Below are 21,204 nucleotides of genomic sequence, written 5' to 3' on the forward strand. Positions count from 1 at the left end.
GAGAGAGAAAGAGAGCGAGAGAGAGAGAAATATATATATATGTAGAGAGAGATATCTCTCTTGCTGTCTCTCTATATATTGCTCTCTCTCGCTCTGTTTCTATCTCTATGTATATATATATTCAGAGAGACAGCGAGAGCGATATATAGATATATAAATATATATGTATTTACATATAAATATATATATATCGCGAGAGAGATAGTTTTGATTTTCGAAAGCACATTTATTTGGTTTACATTCGCTTCTAACAGCTGATCTTTAAAGTTATGCGTCTTGCTGTAATCCAGCTCATAAAACGAAAAACAGTTTCAGAAAATGTCTCACTGTTTAAACAAAGTATTTATAACAACAAACAGGTTTTCAAATCATCCACACTGTAAAACAATGACAAATTGTTTCTGTTGCCCTGCAGAAAGGACAAACATGGGGGGGGGTAGTCATTGTTATGGGTCTTCGATGGCATTTGACACCGGAACAGTCCTTGTGTCAGGTGGTGGCACAGTTGAGGACTGGTAGTTTTATTTTTATTGTATTTACTTTGAACTTCACCACGGCAGTGGTGAGTTTCACTGTCATTCAGTCTATTATAGTCTATTATAGACACAGGACTTTGAGATCATCGCTGGTTCCTCCCCGGATGGTAGGGATGGCAAAGCGTTTCGTGATTTCTGTTTTACTGTGACATTAAAACACCACACCTATTTATCAGGAATCAGGAACACTTTATGTCATGCCGTTTCCGCCAGCCCCCAGCAGCACAACACAAAGACAAAAACACATATCCAAAAATTACGAGAACACACAAATCCAAACTAGCACATATTTCCAAAAGGTAGATGAGGTTAAGTTTAGGTAAATTCAATGGAACAGGGCTGAGGGAACATAGACATGCTCCCGAGCTGAGGACCATTAACACAGTAAAGACCCATCACATTGGATGCATAGTTAGATGATCACAATTTGGTCTGCTTGAAGAAAGAGCCTGTTGGCATTTCTGCAGTCAATGGCATCCATCCATCCATTATCAGAACCGCTTATCCTGCTCTCAAGGTCGCGGGGATGCTGGAGCCTATTCCAGCAGTCACTGGGCGGCAGGCGGGGAGACACCCTGGACAGGCCGCCAGGCCATCACACAGGGCCGACCACATGTCTTTGGTCTGTGGGAGGAAACCAGAGCCCCCGGAGGAAACCCACACAGACATGGGGAGAACATGCAAACTCCACACAGAGGACGACCTGGGTTGACCCACCAAGTTTGGACTACCCCGGGGCCCAAACCCAGGACCTTATTGCTGTCAGGCGACCGCACTAACCACTGCGCCACCGTGCCGCCAATCAATGGCAGTATTAAAAAAACAAAAACAAACATGTTACAGTGTACGACCACGGATGTGTAGACTCGCTAGCCCTTGGCTAATGAGTTGGACCCTTTAGTTGACTGGTTAGCATGATCACCAGTAGTGCGGGGAACCTGGGTTCGATTCCTGCCTGCCTCCCTGAATTCCCGCTACAATTTTATATCTGCGTTTTCTTTTCCACAAAGCCTGAGACAAAGTGCTTCAGCCTCATCACACTTTATTTGACACTTGTGTAGTTTGTGTTCATTGCTCATAGGAATGTTGTCTGTGTCGATAGATGATTACACACAGGCGGGTGGGATTGGAAACCTTATACTTCCAGTAAGGCCGGTATTTAAGTTAAGGGGAGGTTAAGGGGTCGTTCCTGTTGATGAGCGATCACATTAATCAAAGCAAGGCGAGCTTTTGGCCATTCAAACGGCTTTGTGTGTGTGTGTGTGTGTGTGTGTGTGTGTGTTTGAGAAACTGGCCTTCACTAAATCAGTGTAGTGACAGTCGGAACATGGAGAAGAAGAGCAGCGCCAATATAACTTCCGTGTGATTCAGAGTTCTTCTCAGAAAAAGATTCTTCTCGTAGTTCAGTCTCCTGCTGCTCCACCATTGTGTAGTGTACAAATGCTGGCAGTAGCATTTTACATGTTTTGATCATGAATCAGTTCCATAGGCCTTCAAGGGTCTGAACCAAACTGACATTTGGGAAGGATTTGCCATCATTCGATGTCTGTTAAGCTACAAATAGTTGATATCATTGTGAAAGTACAGAGTACCCAACACACTGCTGTTGCCGTCTTCTTTTTCAGATGAGGCGTCATGATTAGCATCTCCCAAAGACACAACTTACAGATCCGCTTTCTTCAGCTGACAGTCTGGTGTTGCAGCATCTGAAAGAAAGTAGCTGCAAGCAGGGCCTTGCTGTCTTGCTCATGGGCACTTGGACAGGGCAGCCCGTACAATGTGTGTATGGACTGTTCCTGAGACCTGACCTCCTGAGACCTGACCTTCTGAGACCTGACCTCCTGAGACCTCCACCTCCCCATAACAGGACACTGCTGACTTTAGAGGTCTTCAGAGGAGACCCTGAAGACATGATACCAACTGAATCACACGTTCTTGTTCTGCTAATTAGATTTTATGCTTTCAGAGAATAGTCAGATCCCCAAATCCACTCCAGTAAACCTCTTCCCACCCAGACAAGAATGTAAACAGTCGCAAAAGCAGCTGATCAATTGTGTCTTTGTGGGCTTGGTTATTACAGTGTGGATTACTGCCCCCTTGGAAACGGGGGCTCTTATCTACGACTCAGTTTCACTCTCTGGTATATGGGGGTCAGGATACAATGGGAGGAAGCAGAAGGTTTCCCGGCGAAACAAGCCGGCCATTGTTGTTGCTCCCATTTACGATGAAATCAAAAACCCAATTGATGCGAGTGCCACTCCAGCTCTTGGCGGGATTGGTTGGGAATTTGCTGCAGGCATTCACCCCCCGTACTTTTCAGGAATTTCTTAAGACCGGAGTTATCAATAGCATCTCAAGGTGCAGCTGTTGACTGACCTTTAACCATTTTCACAGTGGGTAATAAATAAATGTTTATATGAACAGCCGCCTCGTGCCCAAATTTGCCCAAACGTCTTGTTTTGAGGCATCAATAAAGGGAATAATGAAACACCACTTAAATTTTAATCAAAGCTGCATCATCACTTTTTAAACAATGAAACAGAACAATGAAAACACTTTAAAATTCAAAGGGTGGGTCCATTTTAATTGTTTTATTTAACATAGAGAACTTTATCGATCATAAATATGGATTTGTCTAGATCTTGTGCCAAATTATTACCAAAGACTCCTTAGAGAGCAGCAAAAACACACTTGATATATTTCCTTCAAAAGCAAAGTAAAAGATGAACACAAAGTCACAACTATTTATACTTGATATATAAGATACTATATTTATATCACTACAGAGATAAAAAGTCATAATAAGAAATAAAAAGCATGAAACGTGCATCAAGTCAGTTTCAGTTGATCTTCATGTTGGCAGTGTTGTCTGTCTTGTCATCAATACCTCTTAAGGTCCACGCCATCCTTCATGTATATTTAACCTTCGTTAGCTGCACATCTATTAGAAGATGAGTGTTCCAACATGTGTGTCCTGCAGACACACCACATCCAGACCTTACTCTCACGTTGTTCACACATAGTCCTTCCTGGAATATCCATTAAGTGATATGATCTTAACGGGTGAGTAGTCCACCCTGGGGGGCACAGAGCTGCCCCCGCCTGGAGCGGCTGCTTTTGGGGGACAGGAGCAGCAAAGCAAAGCTCCCCCTAGGATGAGCAAGCAGGAAGCAGCCCAGCCAAAGTACAGCGAATTACCGAACTCCCTCTTCCCCGTCTCCTCCAGCAGCGGGTCGTAGAAATCGAGGACGATGGCATTGGCTGTCCATGATACGGCAACCAGCAGCAGCAGCCCTGCCACCACGAAGGTCACCCCTGCTCCCAGCACTATCCGCGGCTTATTGCTGATGTCCGGGCTGCAGTTGGTGCACTTGGCGCCTGCCACGGACAGACCAATGCCTACGATACACAACACCATGGACACGATGACTAGGGCGCGGGCCGCCTGCAGGTCCACTGGTAGTCCCAGCATGGAGTCATGCACCTTGCAGTGCATCTGCCCCGTGCTTTGCACCGAGCAGTTCATCCACAAGCCCTCCCAGATCACTTGGGAGATGACGATGTTCTGGCCGATGTAGGCAGCCACCCGCCACATGGGCAGGCCGCAGGCTACCATCACCCCCAACCAGCCAGCCACGGCCAAGATCATGCCCAGGATCTCCAAGCCGGCGGAGTACATGGTGAGAGCGTTGCAGGGGGCTTGCTCGGGTTGGACAGCTAGGGCTCTAGTCCCGGGCGCTGAGGTGTGAATAGAAAGCCCTCTGTGTCCCCCAGGCTCAACCCTCTTAAGATGAAGACGATATCAGATCTCGCAGGCTTCCCCGGTGCCGGTCAGGGCTTTTAGTGAGGGAGAAAGAGAGGAGTTGAATCACTTTCTCCCTTCTTTATACTGCTTAAGAAGGTGGAGTCAGTTTAAGGTGGCATCGTGTTTACTTACAAAACTCACATGCATTCGGATATACTTTGAAAAAAAAAATTCTACGCTCCGATCAACGAAAGCAGGCATGAGACAGGAAATTAGTGGTCCACTTGGAGATGTGGTTTGAGAATCTTTAAAATTTTCGGTCAAGTTATCGATGACAATAACAGTATTCAAAGTTTGGAGAATGACTTAAGGACACGTTTTCCAATCCGACCAACAGTCAAACCGTACCCCCGGTATTCAGCGTCACACATTACAGCCGTTTTTAAATCAAATCCATTTCAATTTTAAGACTGGCATTGATGGTAGCTAGCAGCAAAACCTTTTAAATCTCGACTTCAGATGTGAAATTGAGACTTTGTGTGTCTGTGACATGTGACAAGCCCAGAGAAAGATGCAGAGTCACCCACCGAATGAGCTCTCCATCGAGGGGAGGGCAAACAATGACAGGCTTTGTTTTTTCACATTGGTCAGGTACATAATCCTCCCAGGAAGGGGTGGGGGGGTGAACTTAGGAGGCCAGACTGTCAGTTGGCATGACCGTGGTATTTTCTTCCCAGAAACATGGCTTTTCATGTTAAAATCCAGAAAAGCGGAGCACATGACACTGGTCATCCATGCGCCGGTGACTATAGTATGTCACCAGAATACCAACGGCCAAACCAGAACGCATACCAGAGGCGAACAGCGAGTCAGCTACGTGACTCGCCGTTCAGTTGAGCGAATAAAAATGTTTTGGACGACAACATTGATTTATCAGGTTTCTGTTGAAATGATCTTGGAGTTAAAAGTTTCATTAGTGGATTTGTATTGAAAGGCAAGCCAGCTTAATTCAAACTAAACCTGCTGTAAGTCTATGACAAGGTTTCAATCCGGGGCCGAATGAAGCAAGCCCGTTGTATCCAATCCCTTACACCAGTGTTTCCCAACCCAGTCCTCAAGGAACCCCTATCCTGCAGATGTTCTTTGCAACCTTGAATAGGTACCTGTTTGTAGTTATTCAACCAATCAGCAATTAATTACGTCAGAGTTTGCACACCTTGCATAATTAAGTGCTGTGAGATGATTGGTTGAGTAAGTACAAGCAGGGCTACCTATGCAGGGTTACAATGAAAATCTGCAGGATAGGGGGTCCTCGAGGACTGGGTTGGGAAACGCTGCCTTACCCCATCACTCTTTCAATAAAGGGTTTTAGTTGCTCATCTAGGCGGCATGGTGGCGCAGTGGTTAGCGCGGTTGCCTCACAGCAAGAAGGTCCTGGGTTTGAGCCCCGGGGTAGTCCAACCTTGGGGGTCATCCCGCGGTCGTCCTCTGTGTGGAATTTGCCTGTTCTTTCCATGGCTGCGTGGGTTTTCTCCGGGTGCTCCGGTTTCCTCCCACAGTCCAAAGACATGTAGGTCAGGTGAATCGGGCGTACTAATTGTCCCCAGGTGTGAATGTGTGTGTGTGTGTCGGCCCTGTAATGGCCTGGCGGCCTGTCCAGGGTGTGTCCCCGCCTGCCCCCCAATGACCGCTGGGATAGGCTCCAGCATCGCCGCGACCCTGAGTGAGGATAAGCAGTTTGGATAATGGATGAAAGCTCTGCAGCGGGTCGTCAAGGCGGCCCAGCATGTCACCGGTACCCAGCTCCCAGCCATAAAAGATGTTTACCACAAACGCTGCCTTCGAAGGGGTCTCAGCATCAGCATCAGATCCCACCCACCCCAGCCATGGACTGTTCTCCCCCCTGCGCTATGGGAGGCGCTACAGGAGCCTCAGAGCCCGCACTACCAGGCTCAAAAACAGCTTATTTCCCCCAAGCTTTTGCCCACCTGAACCTGGCTACCCACTGAATGTCTGTAGATATTTTTAAATATTTTGTACTCATGCTCTTTTTTAACTTATTTTTAGCTTTCGGTCTTCATGTGTGTATGTATATCTTATACTGTGTTTGTTGTGTTTGTCTGTGTCTGTCTTGCACTGTTTGGCAAAGCCGCAGCCATCATTTCATTTTTAACATGTGCCTGCACATTGTTTTTAATGACAGTAAATTGAGTTGAATTGAGGTGCTCATCTACAAGTCCAAAGAATAACAACCTTTACAAAAAGCAGATGGAAAGTGTGGAAAAACTGAAAGACTCATCATATTTTTAGACCAGAATGTATTTATTCTGAAATAACAGAATATTTTTCAGATGGCAGCATAGATTCATGTTTGCAGCGGCCTCACTCAGTACCGGTGCGGGAAGATGGCGAATCCACATTTGTGGCAGCCTCCCCCAGTACCATCCATGCAGTGTCTTTGCGTTTCAGTTCTGTCTTTGTTTGATGGCTGGGCGAGTTTGGTCTGCTATGTCTTGTGGGCCCATGGACCACGGCCCTGCCTGGAGCTGTGACCGAGGAGGTAACACCGAGGGTGGTCTGGCGGCAGCCTCGCTTTGCGTTGACTGTAGTGTTTTTGGTGTCATGTCGAGTGCGGGGAGGTGTGTCAAGGGCGTCTGGCTGGGGGAGCTAGCATTGGATCGGCTGAAGGAGCCTGGTCTGCTGTATCTGGTGGGCTCAGGGACCACGGCCCTGCCTAGAGCTGTGACCGAGAAGGTAACACCAAGGGTGGTCTGGCGGCGGCCTCGCGTTGACTGTGGTGTTTTTGGTGTCATGTCGAGTGCGGGGAGGTGTGTCAAGGGCGTCTGGCTGGGAGAGCTGGCATTGGATCGGCTGAAGGAGCCTGGTCTGCTGCATCTGGTGGGCCCAGGGACCACGGCCCTGCCTGGAGCTGTGACCGAGGAGGTAACACCAAGGGCGGTCTGGTGGCAGCCTCGCTTTGCATTGACTGTTGTGTTTTTGGTGTCATGTCGAGTGCGGGGAGGTGTGTCAAGGGCGTCTGGCTGGGAGAGCTGGCATTGGATCGGCTGAAGGAGCCTGGTCTGCTGCATCTGGTGGGCCCAGGGACCACGGCCCTGCCTGGAGCTGTGACCGAGAAGGTAACACCGAGGGGTGGTCTGGCAGCGGCCTCGCGTTGACTGTGGTGTTTTTGGTGTCATGTCAAGTGCGGGGAGGTGTGTCAAGGGCGTCTGGCTGGGAGAGCTGGCATTGGATCGGCTGAAGGAGCCTGGTCTGCTGCATCTGGTGGGCCCAGGGACCACGGCCCTGCCTGGAGCTGTGACCGAGGAGGTAACACCAAGGGCGGTCTGGCGGCGGCCTCGCGTTGACTGTGGTGTTTTTGGTGTCATGTCGAGTGCGGGGAGGTGTGTCAATGGCGTCTGGCTGGGAGAGCTGGCATTGGATCGACTGAAAGAGCCTGGTCTGCTGTATCTGGTGGGCCCAGGGACCACGGCCATGCCTGGAGTTGTGACCGAGGAGGTAACACCGAGGGCGGTCTGGCGGCAGCCTCGCTTTGCATTGACTGTGGTGTTTTTGGTGTCATGTCAAGTGCGGGGAGGTGTGTCAAGGGCGTCTGGCTGCGCTGTAAAAAAACCCGTAAAAAAACGGTCAATGACTGGCAGCTACGGCTGCCAAACAAAAACCGTAAAATTAAAGTAAACTATCCTAATTCAAATAAGTCCAGAAACATTACTTTTACAGAAATTTTCATTTAATACTCTGCAGAAAAATACCCTTATTTTACAGATTTTTTTCCCTAAATTATTACGATCAAACACTTTTAATAAAGTGACGATGCTAAAAGTTCTGCAGAACAATACCGTTATTCTACAGATTTTTCATAGATTATTACAATCAAACACTTTTAATAAAGTGACAATGCTAAGAGTTCTGCAGAAAAATACCTTTATTCTGCAGATTTTTCCTAAATTATTACGATCAAACACTTTTAATAAGTCTTAAAAACCACCTTAAAAAACAGTCTGACTGGCAGGTACGACTGCCAAACAAAAACCCTAAATATTTTCACTGTTAATAATTATCAATTAAAGTAGGGTGGGGAACTTAATTACAAATAAAATACACACCACTGTTGATTCTCAAACCCCTTTATTTAATGTATTGAGTTGTAAATTTACAATATCAACCAATTATTCACAAACAGTTCTTCAGATCCCCTCAGGAGGAATTGAAAAACTAAAAATTCTATTTCTCCATATGTGTATCTTGTCTGTTAACAGTACTATCATGATGAGGTCATGATTTCACCTTTGAAACAGGTGGAGAGCTTTTGGGCTGAGGGGGTTGTGTACAGTGCAACGTAGCAGATAAAGAAGAATCCTCCCCCAAACTGCCAGTAATCAGCTGGATCTTTGGTGCATCTGGGGGTGGGGGAAGGGGAAAAGGAAAAAGTAAGATCCACTGAAAAGTCCTTACTATAAAAAGTAGTTTTTTTGTTTGTTTTTTGTTTACCATTTATTTAAAAAACCATGAGGAGTATGCAGTTTGCTATTTTGGGGTGTGACCTTTTTTCTTTTTTTGCAACTTTCTAAAATAAAATCCATAAATATGGTGTGAAAATGTGTCACTACACCCTATGGTTTAATTGATTAAGTGGGGATATGGGGTTCGAATCCCACCTCTGGTAGGACATTTTCACTTACAAACAAACTTCTTTTCTTTCAAACAAATTTAGTTTGTTTAAAACTGCAAGTGAAAGACAAACTTAGCTTTTTTCTTTAAAACACAAAATTATCAATGGATTTTGTGTCTTTCAGACTGAAATGAAAACAGGATAAGGCTGACTGTTCATTAGTGAAAAGACATGTATGTATGTATTGTCAATGGCAAGAGACAAATAATTTTTTTTATCCTGTTTGAATTGAGCCTTGATTCACACATACAGTAAGATATTGTCGATTTAAAAGATAATTTTGCTAGTCAAGGAAGTCGAAGTTTATTGTAAAACTATTGAAGTAAAAGCCTGTGAAAATACGTAATTATAAAGACGACACGGCCACGACTCACATAAGTGACGTTGTCTCGTTCAACATTCACAGAAAGCCAGTCCTACAAGCAGCTCTCACGGACTTAACTGACTTACTCTTCTTTCACAGCGCTGCAGTTCTCAACAACAGCAGACTTTTAGTCATTTTCATCTCTTTTAATACTTTTTCCCTCATTATGTGTCGAGCTAATGGCCATGTAGCTGTTAATGACTACATGGTTCTTTACTATATCTACGACAAGCTACGACTTTCTTTACTTGTAAAATTATCTTTTAAATTGACAAACATCATATGTGTGATTCAAGGCTCAATTCAAACAGGCTCAAGAAATAATTTGTCTCTCACCATTGACTGCCATACAAAACTTTTCTGAAATAAGGTCCCATGGGGCACACCGGAAGGGGCGTGACTTCGGCTCTCTATTATTGTAGTAAAACTATTTACAAATGTGTGCGGAAAGTTGTGTCTGTATCGATTGTAAATGTGAAAAAGAATCACACGCACACAAATCACCACACACATTTGCAAATCTTCCGCGGCAGAAGTGTAGCAAAAGTCACGTGTGAAAAGACAGCCAATTGAGAGGCCCATGTGAGTTGTAACTGATGACTTGTCTGTATTTCCAGCTCTTGGAGCAAAATATTTAGACTTTTCCACCAAGGCTTTTAAAGATTTGTCTACACTTACAGGTCTCCATCATAATGTAAGGGATAGTGGATAACATTGACTAGTATCTTGTCTTATAGTATATTGCAGTTGATACTTACTAATGGTAGACTTGTCTCTCCATTGGGTGCCTGTCCTCTGCCATAAACCTTGTTTCAATGCTTGATCTACAAAAAATATAAACAAATTTCTCATCATTAGCAGTTATCAGTATTGGAAATGAGAATGTAAAAAATGTTCAGAAATAAACAGGCAGGTACAAATACACGCACACATGCATAAGGCCAAATATAACATCTCTGTAACATCTCTCCAAGACAAGCATAAGCCTTATCATATACTGTATTTCTGTGTAATTTAGGGGGGAGCTGATGTAAAACTCTTCAAAGCAGTTTGATATCAAAGTCCAGTGTGTAGTATTTATTCCATATAGGGGACCTGACAGAAATGGAATATAATATTCATACGCAGTTTTTCTTAGCATATAACTGCATGAAAATAAGAATCAGGGCGGCTGTGGCTCAGGGGGTAGAGTGGTCGTCCAATCAGATGGTTTGATCCCTGACTCCTCCTGTCTACATGTTGAAGTGTCCTTTGCTCCCAATGGTTGTGAACTGCGTGGTCACCTGTCGATATCAGTGAGTGTGTGTGTGGCAATAAATTGCACATGGCCTATCACAATACAAGACAATAACTAGAAATACCTCAAGGCGGTTTTATGCCTCTGCGCAGATGTTATTTTGAAGTTGACATTCATGTGTGTCCAGATGCATATAACATATGTAGTGAAGAATGATTTATTTTTTAAAATAATGTAGTGTAATTTTCTTCAAAATTGAGAATATTACTTCATATATGTAGTTACAATAAGTAAATGTCAGAGAAAAATATGCTGTTGTCACTTAAAACATGATGTGCGTTGGGTTGTAATGCCATTGTGAGTGATTTTAATGTCTTATTGTTAATATGATTTTAGTTTGTTATAAACATCCAGGTCATGTGCTCATTGTTTTTGGTGTGTTGAGGTAAGTAACGTTCATTAAGGATTTTCCAAAACACAATAACTGTGTTATCATGCATGAGAGAATACGGAACCATTGTTGAATATCATTTAAACTTATTTAGGGGGTCACAGTGACCTTGACCTTTGGGCAGTTAGCCCTCGAGTCCAAGTGAATGTTTTTACCAAATTTGGAGAAAATTTCTGAAGCTGTTTTTGAGATATCGCATCTACAAGACATGAGGTCACAGTGACCTTGACCTTTGACCTCCAAAATCTAATTTGTTCATCTTTGAGTACAAGGGAACATTTATGCCAAATTTGAAGAAAGTCCCTTAAGGCGTTCTTGACATATTGCGTTCACAAGAATGGGACATATGGACAGACGGACAATCTGAAAACTTAATGCCTCCCGGCCCCGGCTATCGCCAGTGCGGCGGCACAAGAATTTGGATATAAAAATGATCATTCCCACGATCGTAATATCTATCCCAAAAAATTGCAATATGATTTTTTTTTTTACCATATTGTGCAGCCCTATTTGTGTATAATACAGGCACTTCTTTAAGAATTGTATATTTAATTGCATGTTGTTATCTGCCTACCCTACACACACCAAACTTCAGATCAAATCGAAAATATTTCACACCACTGAGTAAATGTATCATTTCATGTGTCAATATGTGTTTGGATGTGTGTGAGAAGAGGAAAGGGTATTACCTGCAGGTTGAGTGAAGGCCTGCAGTGAAGTTGTTGAAACTAACAACCCCACAATACATCACATCAACTCCCCGGGCACTTCTGGAGCTCATGCTTCATTTTCCCTTTTGCAAAGACAGAGAGGACAGAGACAGGATAGGTCACATTTATCTTTCTTCTACTAATTTCTCAACTACTTGAACAACACCAAATGAGAGATGAGGATGGTAGTTATGCTAAGCAAGCACAGTCATTCAATCTCTTAGACTGATAAGGATTTTTTTAATAGGGCAAATAGTATGATTTATGTAAATAACTTGAAACATTCACATCTGTTATTGTCTTAGAATGACCTGTAGTATAGGCTGTATATATAAATTACTTACCTTTTCCTCTGACAATCATCACCTTGCCTTGATGAGCGTCTCTGGAATTAGAATGAGAAGTATCAGTGAATTTACATAGTATGTATATAGGTACATGGAACTTAACATAAATGTTGATTCATTCCAACTTGGATGTATTGCTAGGTATTCGCTAAGTGAATAAATATCCATTAGTCAAGCAGTTGCATTTTGGCTGGTAAAACAAGGTGTGAAATAGGTCCTCTAAAGCTTATAAGGGTGGGATAGGCACCGGACATACACACAAAAGTTTCCAGTGTTGTGTTAATGTACAGTAAAATGTAAATTTAATTCATTTATATTTAATCTAATTTAATGTACATTTACAGTCAGCATATTGAGAAAAACCCACCCACGAATTAATGTTAACTTACTGCTACTGAAGTAATTTAAGGCAGACATCGGTTCATGGCAGACACTTAAGGACGTCACCTTGGTCTTTGGGGAAACAGTGATCGACATTCTTCACCATTTTCTGACAGTTAGGATGTAACGTAAGGTGTGCTCTGCTGCTCACATCATGTTCACGTATTAGACATTTACACCGTGACAGTTTGCATCCCTGACACACACACGGGGAGAGAGAGAGAGAGAGAGAGAGAGAGAGAGAGAGAGAGAGAGAGAGAGAGAGAGAGAGAGAGAGAGAGAGAGAGAAGCAACTGTAAGGTTACCAACATAACGTTAATGACATGACAAAGACTCGCTGCCTGCAAACAGAGGCAAACCAAACCTCTCGTTTAAACCACATTTATTATTAACACCACGAATCAGGCCAACAAGCTAACGTTGTCACCTGTGACTTTACTTAATTTAACGTTACTTAATGGTTAACTAGCTAATCTGTTTGAAAACATCATCACTGTAAGTTAGGGAATGAACACAAACATTGCGTTTGGTTATGAATGTACAGCAAATAACAGGGAAATGCTTCCTTACCTGACATAGCAGCAGGAGAACAGTTATAACCGTGAAGGTCACTTAGCTAATGCTAGCTAGCTGACCAAACATCCGTCTGACCCTTCAACTGTGTCCATACTCCATTTTTTGTTCTCCGTCGAAATCCCACAACTCGGATTCGGTCAAAATAAAAGCATGGCAAGCAGATGTAAAATAATCCAGGTAAAAATCCAGGTAATCGATTAGTGGTCAGCAGTGGTGGATCTAGAGATTTTTTCCCTGGGGTGGCAAGACTGTGTCCCAGAGGTGGCAGCTGCCACCCCTTGCCACCCTGTAGATCCGCCCCTGGTGGTCAAATAGTCCACTAGTGCAGTGTTTCTCAACCGGGGGTCCGCGGACCCCTAGTGGTCCGTGGTGTAATTGCAAGGGGTCCGTGAAAATAAAATATCTTTAAAAAAAAGATCCTATGACATTTATAGAAATAGGATTATTTTACTCAAATGTGACTGAGACCTTTATCTACCTAAACTATAAAGGGTAACAGGACTTTTTTCTCTAATTACATCTGTTTCACAAGTGTAATTTATTGTATTTTAATAAGAGATCTCGCTCCCGTTTGCATTGTTAAAAGTTACTGCATAAAAATTCTGTTTTGTTACATATATCTGAAAGTTACTGAATACATATTCTGTTTTGTTACATATATCTGAAAGTTACTGCATAAGAATTCTGTTTCGTTAACTATATCTAAGTTACAACTGAAAGCTCTTATTTTTGCCCCAAAGAGTGAATAAATGCTATAATGCAATTTAAAATGCAGTTTCTACTGTTTCTATCAAATTGCAACCCCCCTCCCCCAAGATCAGGTGGAGGGGTCCTCAGGGTAGATCAAAAATACGCAGGGGGGTCCAGGACCCCAAAAACGTTGAGAACCACTGACCTAGTGGACCGACTGACGCTAGCGCCGTACCCAACTGACGTAGCGGATCGGTATCCAACTTCGGACGGCGAAGCCCGAAAAAACGCATAATTTCGCGACTTTTTGTCTTGCTAGTTAAGTTAGCTATGTTGCCGTTTTCGTTAAAAGCTGTCGTGTTTTTGACATGCTATATTCGCTAGCTTTCAACTGTAGCCTAGTGTAAACTACTAATAAGACACGTTAGTCCCTAGCTAACGGATCTGAGCCTTTAGCCGAGCGGTTAGTGACGTCGCCTTGTGGTGCAGTACACCCCGTTTCGAATCCCACACCGGGCAAGAAAATAACCGGCTACGCTAGCTTTAGCTTCCACCTGCCGGTGTTTCTTTAAGTCGCTTCAAACTGAGGACGTGTCCGTACTTTTGACGGCGAAAAACTGCGTCCAACTTCGGTCGCTTCCGACGACAGACATACGTACATACGGACAGACAGACATACAAAGCGAATGTCGCCCAAAGGTGGATTCTATTGGATGTGGCAGCTTTTTCGTACCCGAGGTTATAAATTACCGTTTTGTGTTCCCAAATATCAACGTATCTGAATTAAATTTTGTATTTCACCGGTTATTTTCAAAAAAAAAGGCGCGCACAGTTGTCAGTTTTCTTGATAACAGCCACATCAACCAATCATGTTCATTCAAGCTTTTCCCATCAACAACACAGTAAACCAGCGGTCGGGAACCTATGGCTCGCGAGCCATATATGGCTCTTCCGGTGACGGCATATGGCTCCCAGACAATTTTGAGTTGAAAAAAAAAAATCAGTTTGGAACTGATTTTAAAATACTTGTGATATTTCTTAATACTACTGTGTCATTTTAAAGTAAACAGAAATTAGTTTTGAAGATAAATTTCACGGGTCACGGGTCACCCGTGGGTCGGGTCGGGAACCAATGGCTCGCGAGCATGTCCGGGTCATTGTAAAGGCGAAGAAATCAATTTTATCAGATAGCCAACTAGTTTATCCGCTTCAACCCTTGTAACGGAAAAGATGGCGGAAAGAAAAAAAGACGATGATTACCGTGCATTCCAGGCTGCGTGGACAGAGGAATTTGCATTTGTGGAGAGAGCAGGATCTGCGGTATGTCTAATATGCAATGATAAAATTGCATCGATGAAACGGTCAAATATAAAGCGGCACTTCGATACGCACCATGCAGCACCAGAAGTCGCATTAAAAGTAAGACATATTTAATTTATTATATGTTAAAAATTACTATATGGCTCTCAGTGAAATATATTTAGAAATATTTGGCTTTTATGGCTCTCCCAGTCAAAAAGGTTCCTGACCCCTGCAGTAAACAATGATCATATGCTGCCATTCAAGTAAAGGGTGTTTTTTATTTGATTGGACCCGATGTAATTGTATTAATGATATTTTGGGCCTATATATGTATTAAAATCACTTTAATTCAATGGAAATCAGGGCCTCATTGGTTTAATGTGTTTGACTTGACTTAAAACCAAAGACTATTTTTCCATCCAGTGTGTCACGTGACTACTGACGTAGCCAAACTTCGGTACTCAAAATCTTGATTTTCCACCATTTTTCTTTTCACCGCGTGGAGCCCTGAGGAGAAGTCAAGTTCACTGCCAACTTGTGCCAAATGCCAATTTCTCGGTAAGAAGTGAGCTGAAGCGCGAAAAACCCCAGTAAACATCGAATATCTACATGTTTTTGTAACATTTGACACACTCGGGTGTGATTTTTGAGTAACTGATTAAAGCTAATTATAACATCGCACGACAGTTTATACGTTCTTAGCTAGCTAGCCTGGCTAGGAAACGACTAGCTAGCATAAGCTAGCTAACGTTAGTTAGCGAATATTGCCACGTTATCACACCGACAACCAACCAAGCGATTGGCTACGTCTGACGTTAGAAGACAGACCTGCTGCTAGCTGCTATACACAGGGCCTGCTAATTCTAGCTAGCCACACAGTCTCGCTTGCTTAAGTCCGGTGTAACGTTAGCCGCTCACCTGTTTGCATAACGATATCGGAGATATAACATGATGACTATTGAATGTCTATATACATGTAACGTTACATCCAGATGTAATTTTAATGTGTGCGAATTTTCACTAGCTCACGTTAGCTTATGCTAGCTTATCAGTCCCGCGCCTAGGCAAATGCTAGCTAGCTAGCTGGCTTGTTGAAATTTCTACTTGGAATCATTTGATATCGTCAGTTTCGATGCATGTGAGCCTAATGTTTATTGAACGGTTATGCTCGTCACTATTAAGCACCGTAGCTAAACAGCACAAGAGATTAATTTCTTGTACTAGCTAACGTTAGCTAGCACTAGCAACATTCGAGGCTCAGGCTACATGTGTAGGTAGGCCCAGTGCGACACATGTGAACGGTGTTTGCTAAATGGCGGGCTGAAGGGGGTTGTTACTTCCAATGGGAAACGCGTTCTTTTACAAATGACCTCCTTTGTCCTCCCTTTCTCCCAGTGTTTGAACGCGATTCATTCCTCCTCACCCAAAACCAGAGGATTTGCTCAACCGACCGGTAAGCACATTTTTCTGTCCCCAACACTGTAATTTCAGACGCCACTCGGGATGTAGAGCTGGTAAGCCCCTCACTTTTAATAAGTAATATCAACAGTGAAGTATAAAATGTTAGTGATGAGGCAACATAGGTGCTGTTATGCTGATTTGATTACATTCTAAATGTCTAGATGAATTTACAGTTCATCATGTATGCTCTGTTTATTAATACACGCTGTCCCGTCTAAATAAACAGGACATTTATATTTACCGATCAGTGAATGGAGTGGTCTTATCTAGGTCTTAGTACACCCATGGGCTAGACAGACTAACACTGTAAACTTGAAGACTCTTTATTGAACAAACGTTTTCGATGCCCAATGCTTCATCAGATTGTGTCTTAAATGCATTACACACTCCCACTTATATTCATGGGTGCCAAATGTAGTCCAATGGTGTTGATGCCTGTCACTTTCAACACTTCCTTCAACAACCACCCTGGAATCAATGTAATTTAATGCTGTAATTAAAATGCTGTTTTGTAAATATGTGAATGTTTTTCTTATGGTTATTGTAAGTATTGTGTATTGTGACTCCACCATGGCCTCTACTCCAACAACCCCCTCTTACCCCCACCCACCCACCCCTCTACCCCCAACTACCCCCTCTACTCCCTCCACCCCCCTATCCCCTCAACTACCCCAACCCACCACTCTACCCCCCCCAACCACCCTAAACTACCCCCTACTACCCCCGTTGTGCTGTTTTCTAGGTTCTATGAGCAGTCACTACGTGTGGCCATATCTTCAGTGAGAACCACATTGAGGAGCCTGGACCACAATGTGCACTGTCCCCTGTGCAAGCCAGCCCCTGCAGGAGGTGAGGACCTGGGCTCTGCTCCCACTAAGATCACTGGCCAAACCCCAAACCAGTCCCCTGGCCTCCAGCACACCAGTGCACTCACATCAGTACATGCACACACACCAGTATACACACAGATACACCTCCAGCACACACACCAGTAGACACACCCCCACCCACCCCCTCTACCCCCAACCACTCTGATCTCTTTTCTTTGTTTCAGGACACTCAGAAAGAGGAAGCAGAGGGTGAGCTGCAGCAGGCCACCTTGGCGATTTTTGTGACGAGGAAGGAGGACGACGATCAACTTTATTGCCCAGACGACATCGGAGTTGTCGTTGAGGTTCTGAGCAACTTGGCCTCCGCTGCATTGGCATTTGCCATGCTCCTTGGTTTTATCTATGCGCTGAACCTCAGCTACCCGCAGAAACTAAAGCAAACCTTCGAGTTCGTCCAAAAAGTGTTCATGGGACTTGAAAGCCAAAAGATGTCTCCAAAGGTCCAAAGCCTGAACACCAAGCTGTACAGGTCACCATAGACTGAAGCTCTTTTTCTCCTTTTCTTCCCTTTTTTTAAACCCCCTTCATACTTGCACTCATCCGCGCACACGCACACGCATACGCATACATGCAGGTTGTTCTTTTGTCCCATTTTTTTCCACATGCATAGGATACACATTCTGTAGGTGAAGTCTTGGAAAATCCGGGGTTGCCCGCAGATGGTGAGCTTGGTTAGGATTAGGTTAGGATTAGGGTTGGATTAGGGTTGGGGTTAGGAACAGTCAAAATCAATGTTGCCCCTGCCTACTGCCTCGACATAAATCCATCTGACATTCAGAATACTCGCTAGACTACCCCCACCCCTGCACCACTTTTGTATTAATTATATTTAGTTATATATTGTAATTAACAATTTTTGTTAAAAAATATATAATTGTTAATGAATTTATTTTTGTTTATAAACCTTTTGTATTTTGAATTATATTTAGTTATAATTAATAGATAACAGCAATTTTTGTTATACAAAATGATATTGTTTGTGAATTGTTATGTACTGTTTTATGTATGGTTATATTTTTTATTGTTAATAAATGTTTGAACAAATTGATATTACTGTATTTGACTTTTTACATAATATTAACTTGAATAAAATGAAACAATTCTATTAAGTAATTCCAAAGGGAAAAATTGAATTATTCTGAAGTGAAATTTTAATTTAAAGTAGGCGATATAAAGGGATAATTCCAAAGTAAAAACATAACTCGTGACTAAGTAAAATATTTTAATTTCATCAGCGAAAACCATGCAAAACTTTAGGTTTGCATTAATTGAAAAATTAGTTCAAAAATAATCAAATGAAATGTTTTGGATTTCTGTTATATTTGATTAAATACAAGGTGTTTATTTAAATTCAGAGAACTCAATTAAATTGCTTGCAACAAAATGAATCAATTTTATTAGGTAAATCCAATTAAACATTTTTTACAGTGAAGTATACCGATTTAATTAGAGTTTTAATGTAAAAGTACACATAAATCTAAAACTAATAAGATTTACCTTAAAATTACAGAGAAAAACGTTAAGATTGTTAGTATGGACATAAACTTTGATATACCCGGCTACATATTTAATTACATATAATTACTGTCATTTTACATGCACCGATTTAATTACAGAGTTTTAATGTAAAAGTACACATAAATCTAAAACTAATAAGATTTACCTTAAAATTACAGAGAAAAACGTTAATTGTATGGACTTAAACCTTTATATAACAAGCTACATATTTAATTACAGGTTGAATGTATAATTACATGCAAATATAAAAATAAGATTTACCTTATACAGAGTATGGACATAAACTTTCATATACTAGGCTACATTACAGATAATTACTGTAATTTTACGTGAATTTGTATGTAATTTAAGAAAACAGAAAAGATATGTAAAATTAATATAGTAATTTTTCTGTAAAAGAATGAGAAATAAATGTAGTTTGTCATTACTGTCATAATACTTAAAATAACAGGCGGATTGTTGATTTACAGATAATGTCTGTAATTTTACACACTATTTTTAAAGAACAGGAAAAGTAAAAAATTTGAATCATATGAGAAAAAGAGAACAAATCTCTCTGACCAAGGCACTCCGTGTAATTAAAATGTCTTTATTGGAACTTGGACATATCCAAAAAGGACCTAAAAATGCCCACGTGTAGCGGCTCGGGCCTTCTTCAGGGCATATACTGTAAAATTTGGATTTTTTTTTACAGTGCAGGTTAAGCTTAGAATGGTTTCCTGTGCCATCGGCCGTCTTTGCCGACGTGCGGTCTGTTCCTGAGCCGTCAGCCACGCCACCTCAGAAGCCTTTCCCCCGAGCGACTGGCCCGCCGCCTCCGAAGGCTCCTCCCCCAAGCAGCTACCCGCCGCCTCCGAAGCCTGCTCCCTGGAGCGGGTGTCCCCCGAGCAGCTGTCCTGCCGCCTTCGAAGCCTGCTCCCCCGAGCAGCTGCCCCGCCAGCGCCTAAGTGTGCTCCCCCAAGTGGCTGTCCCCCTAGCAGAAGCCCCGCCGCCTCTGAAGCCTGTCTCCCGAGCGGCTGCCCTGCCGTCTCCGAAGACTATCCCGATCCGAGAGGCTGCCCCGCCGGCTCCCCCGAGTGGCTGTCCCTCCACCTCTGAAGGCTGCCCCCCAAAGTCTGTCCCCCGAGCGGCTGACCCGCCCCCTCCGAAGCCTGCTCCCCCAAGCGGCTGCTTCACCACCTCCGAAGGCTGCTCCTCCGAGCAGCTGCCCTGCCACCTCCGAAGTGTGCTCCCCCGAGTGGCTGTCCCCCGAGCAGCTGCCCCGCCGCCTCTGAAGCCTGTCTCCCGAGCGGCTGCCCTGCCGTCTCCGAAGACTATCCCGATCCGAGAGGCTGCCCCGCCGGCTCCCCCGAGTGGCTGTCCCTCCGCCTCTGAAGGCTGCCCCCAAAGTCTGTCCCCCGAGCGGCTGCTCCGCTGCCTCCGAAGGCTGCTCCCCCGAGCGGCTGACCCGCCCCCTCCGAAGCCTGCTCCCCAAGCGGCTGCTTCACCACCTCCAAAGGCTGCTCCTCCGAGCAGCTGCCCCGCCACCTCCGAAGTGTGCTCCCCCGAGTGGCTGTCCTCCGAGCAGCTGCCCCGCCGCCTCTGAAGCCTGTCTCTCGAGCGGCTGCCCCGCCGTCTCCGAAGACTATCCCGATCCGAGAGGCTGCCCCGCCGGTTCCCCCGAGTGGCTGTCCCTCCGCCTCTGAAGGCTGCCCCCCAAAGTCTGTCCCCCGAGCGGCTGCTCTGCTGCCTCCGAAGGCTGCTCCCCCGAGCGGCTGCTTCACCACCTCCAAAGGCTGCTCCTCCAAGCAGCTGCCCCGCCGCTTCTGAAGCCTGCCCCCCAAGCGGCTGCCCTGTCACCTCCAAAGTCTGCTCCTTCGAGCGGCTGTCCCCCGAGCAGCTGCCCCACCGCCTCTGAAGCCTGTCCCCTGAGTGGCTGCCCCGCCGCCTCCAAGGCCTGACCCCTGAGCGCATGCCCTGCTGCCTCTGAACCCTGTCCCCCGAGAGGCTGCCCTGCCGCCTCTGAAGCTGGCTCCCCCGAGCGGAGGTTACACCCCCTCCGAAGGCGGCTCCCCAAAGCTTGTCCCCAGAGGGGCTGCCCCTGCCCTGTGCAGGCTGTTGTGTCTCACTTGTTTGACGTAGCTCTGCATGCTGGCTCGCTCATGGTCTACCTCACCCTTCATTCTGCAACACAGAGGGGGGACATAAGACGCGGGCGCAGGAGAACCGGAGGACTTTCTGCTTCTTCACAGACGCATCACACGTAAGCACGGGTTGAAGCACCGACCGGAAGACGTGAACACACGTTATACATGCGTTATACACAC

General features: G+C 44.3%; 2 protein-coding genes across 2 annotated transcripts; both read right to left on the bottom strand.

Annotated features, from left to right (window-relative positions):
- Positions 1-3,549: 3,549 nt before the first annotated feature.
- Positions 3,550-4,215, bottom strand: LOC130115352 (claudin-4). The gene has a single exon (XM_056282970.1). It carries the CDS (start codon positions 4,213-4,215, stop codon positions 3,550-3,552), a length of 666 nt encoding a protein of 221 aa, XP_056138945.1.
- A 15,523-nt stretch (positions 4,216-19,738) lies between these two features.
- On the bottom strand, positions 19,739-20,851 carry LOC130115876 (keratin, type II cytoskeletal 2 epidermal-like). The gene has a single exon (XM_056283729.1). The coding sequence runs from the start codon at positions 20,849-20,851 to the stop codon at positions 19,739-19,741; it is 1,113 nt and encodes a 370-aa protein (XP_056139704.1).
- Positions 20,852-21,204: the final 353 nt, after the last annotated feature.

The sequence above is a fragment of the Lampris incognitus genome, chromosome 7, assembly GCF_029633865.1.
Source record: "Lampris incognitus isolate fLamInc1 chromosome 7, fLamInc1.hap2, whole genome shotgun sequence".
Classification (NCBI taxonomy): Eukaryota; Metazoa; Chordata; class Actinopteri; order Lampriformes; family Lampridae; genus Lampris; species Lampris incognitus.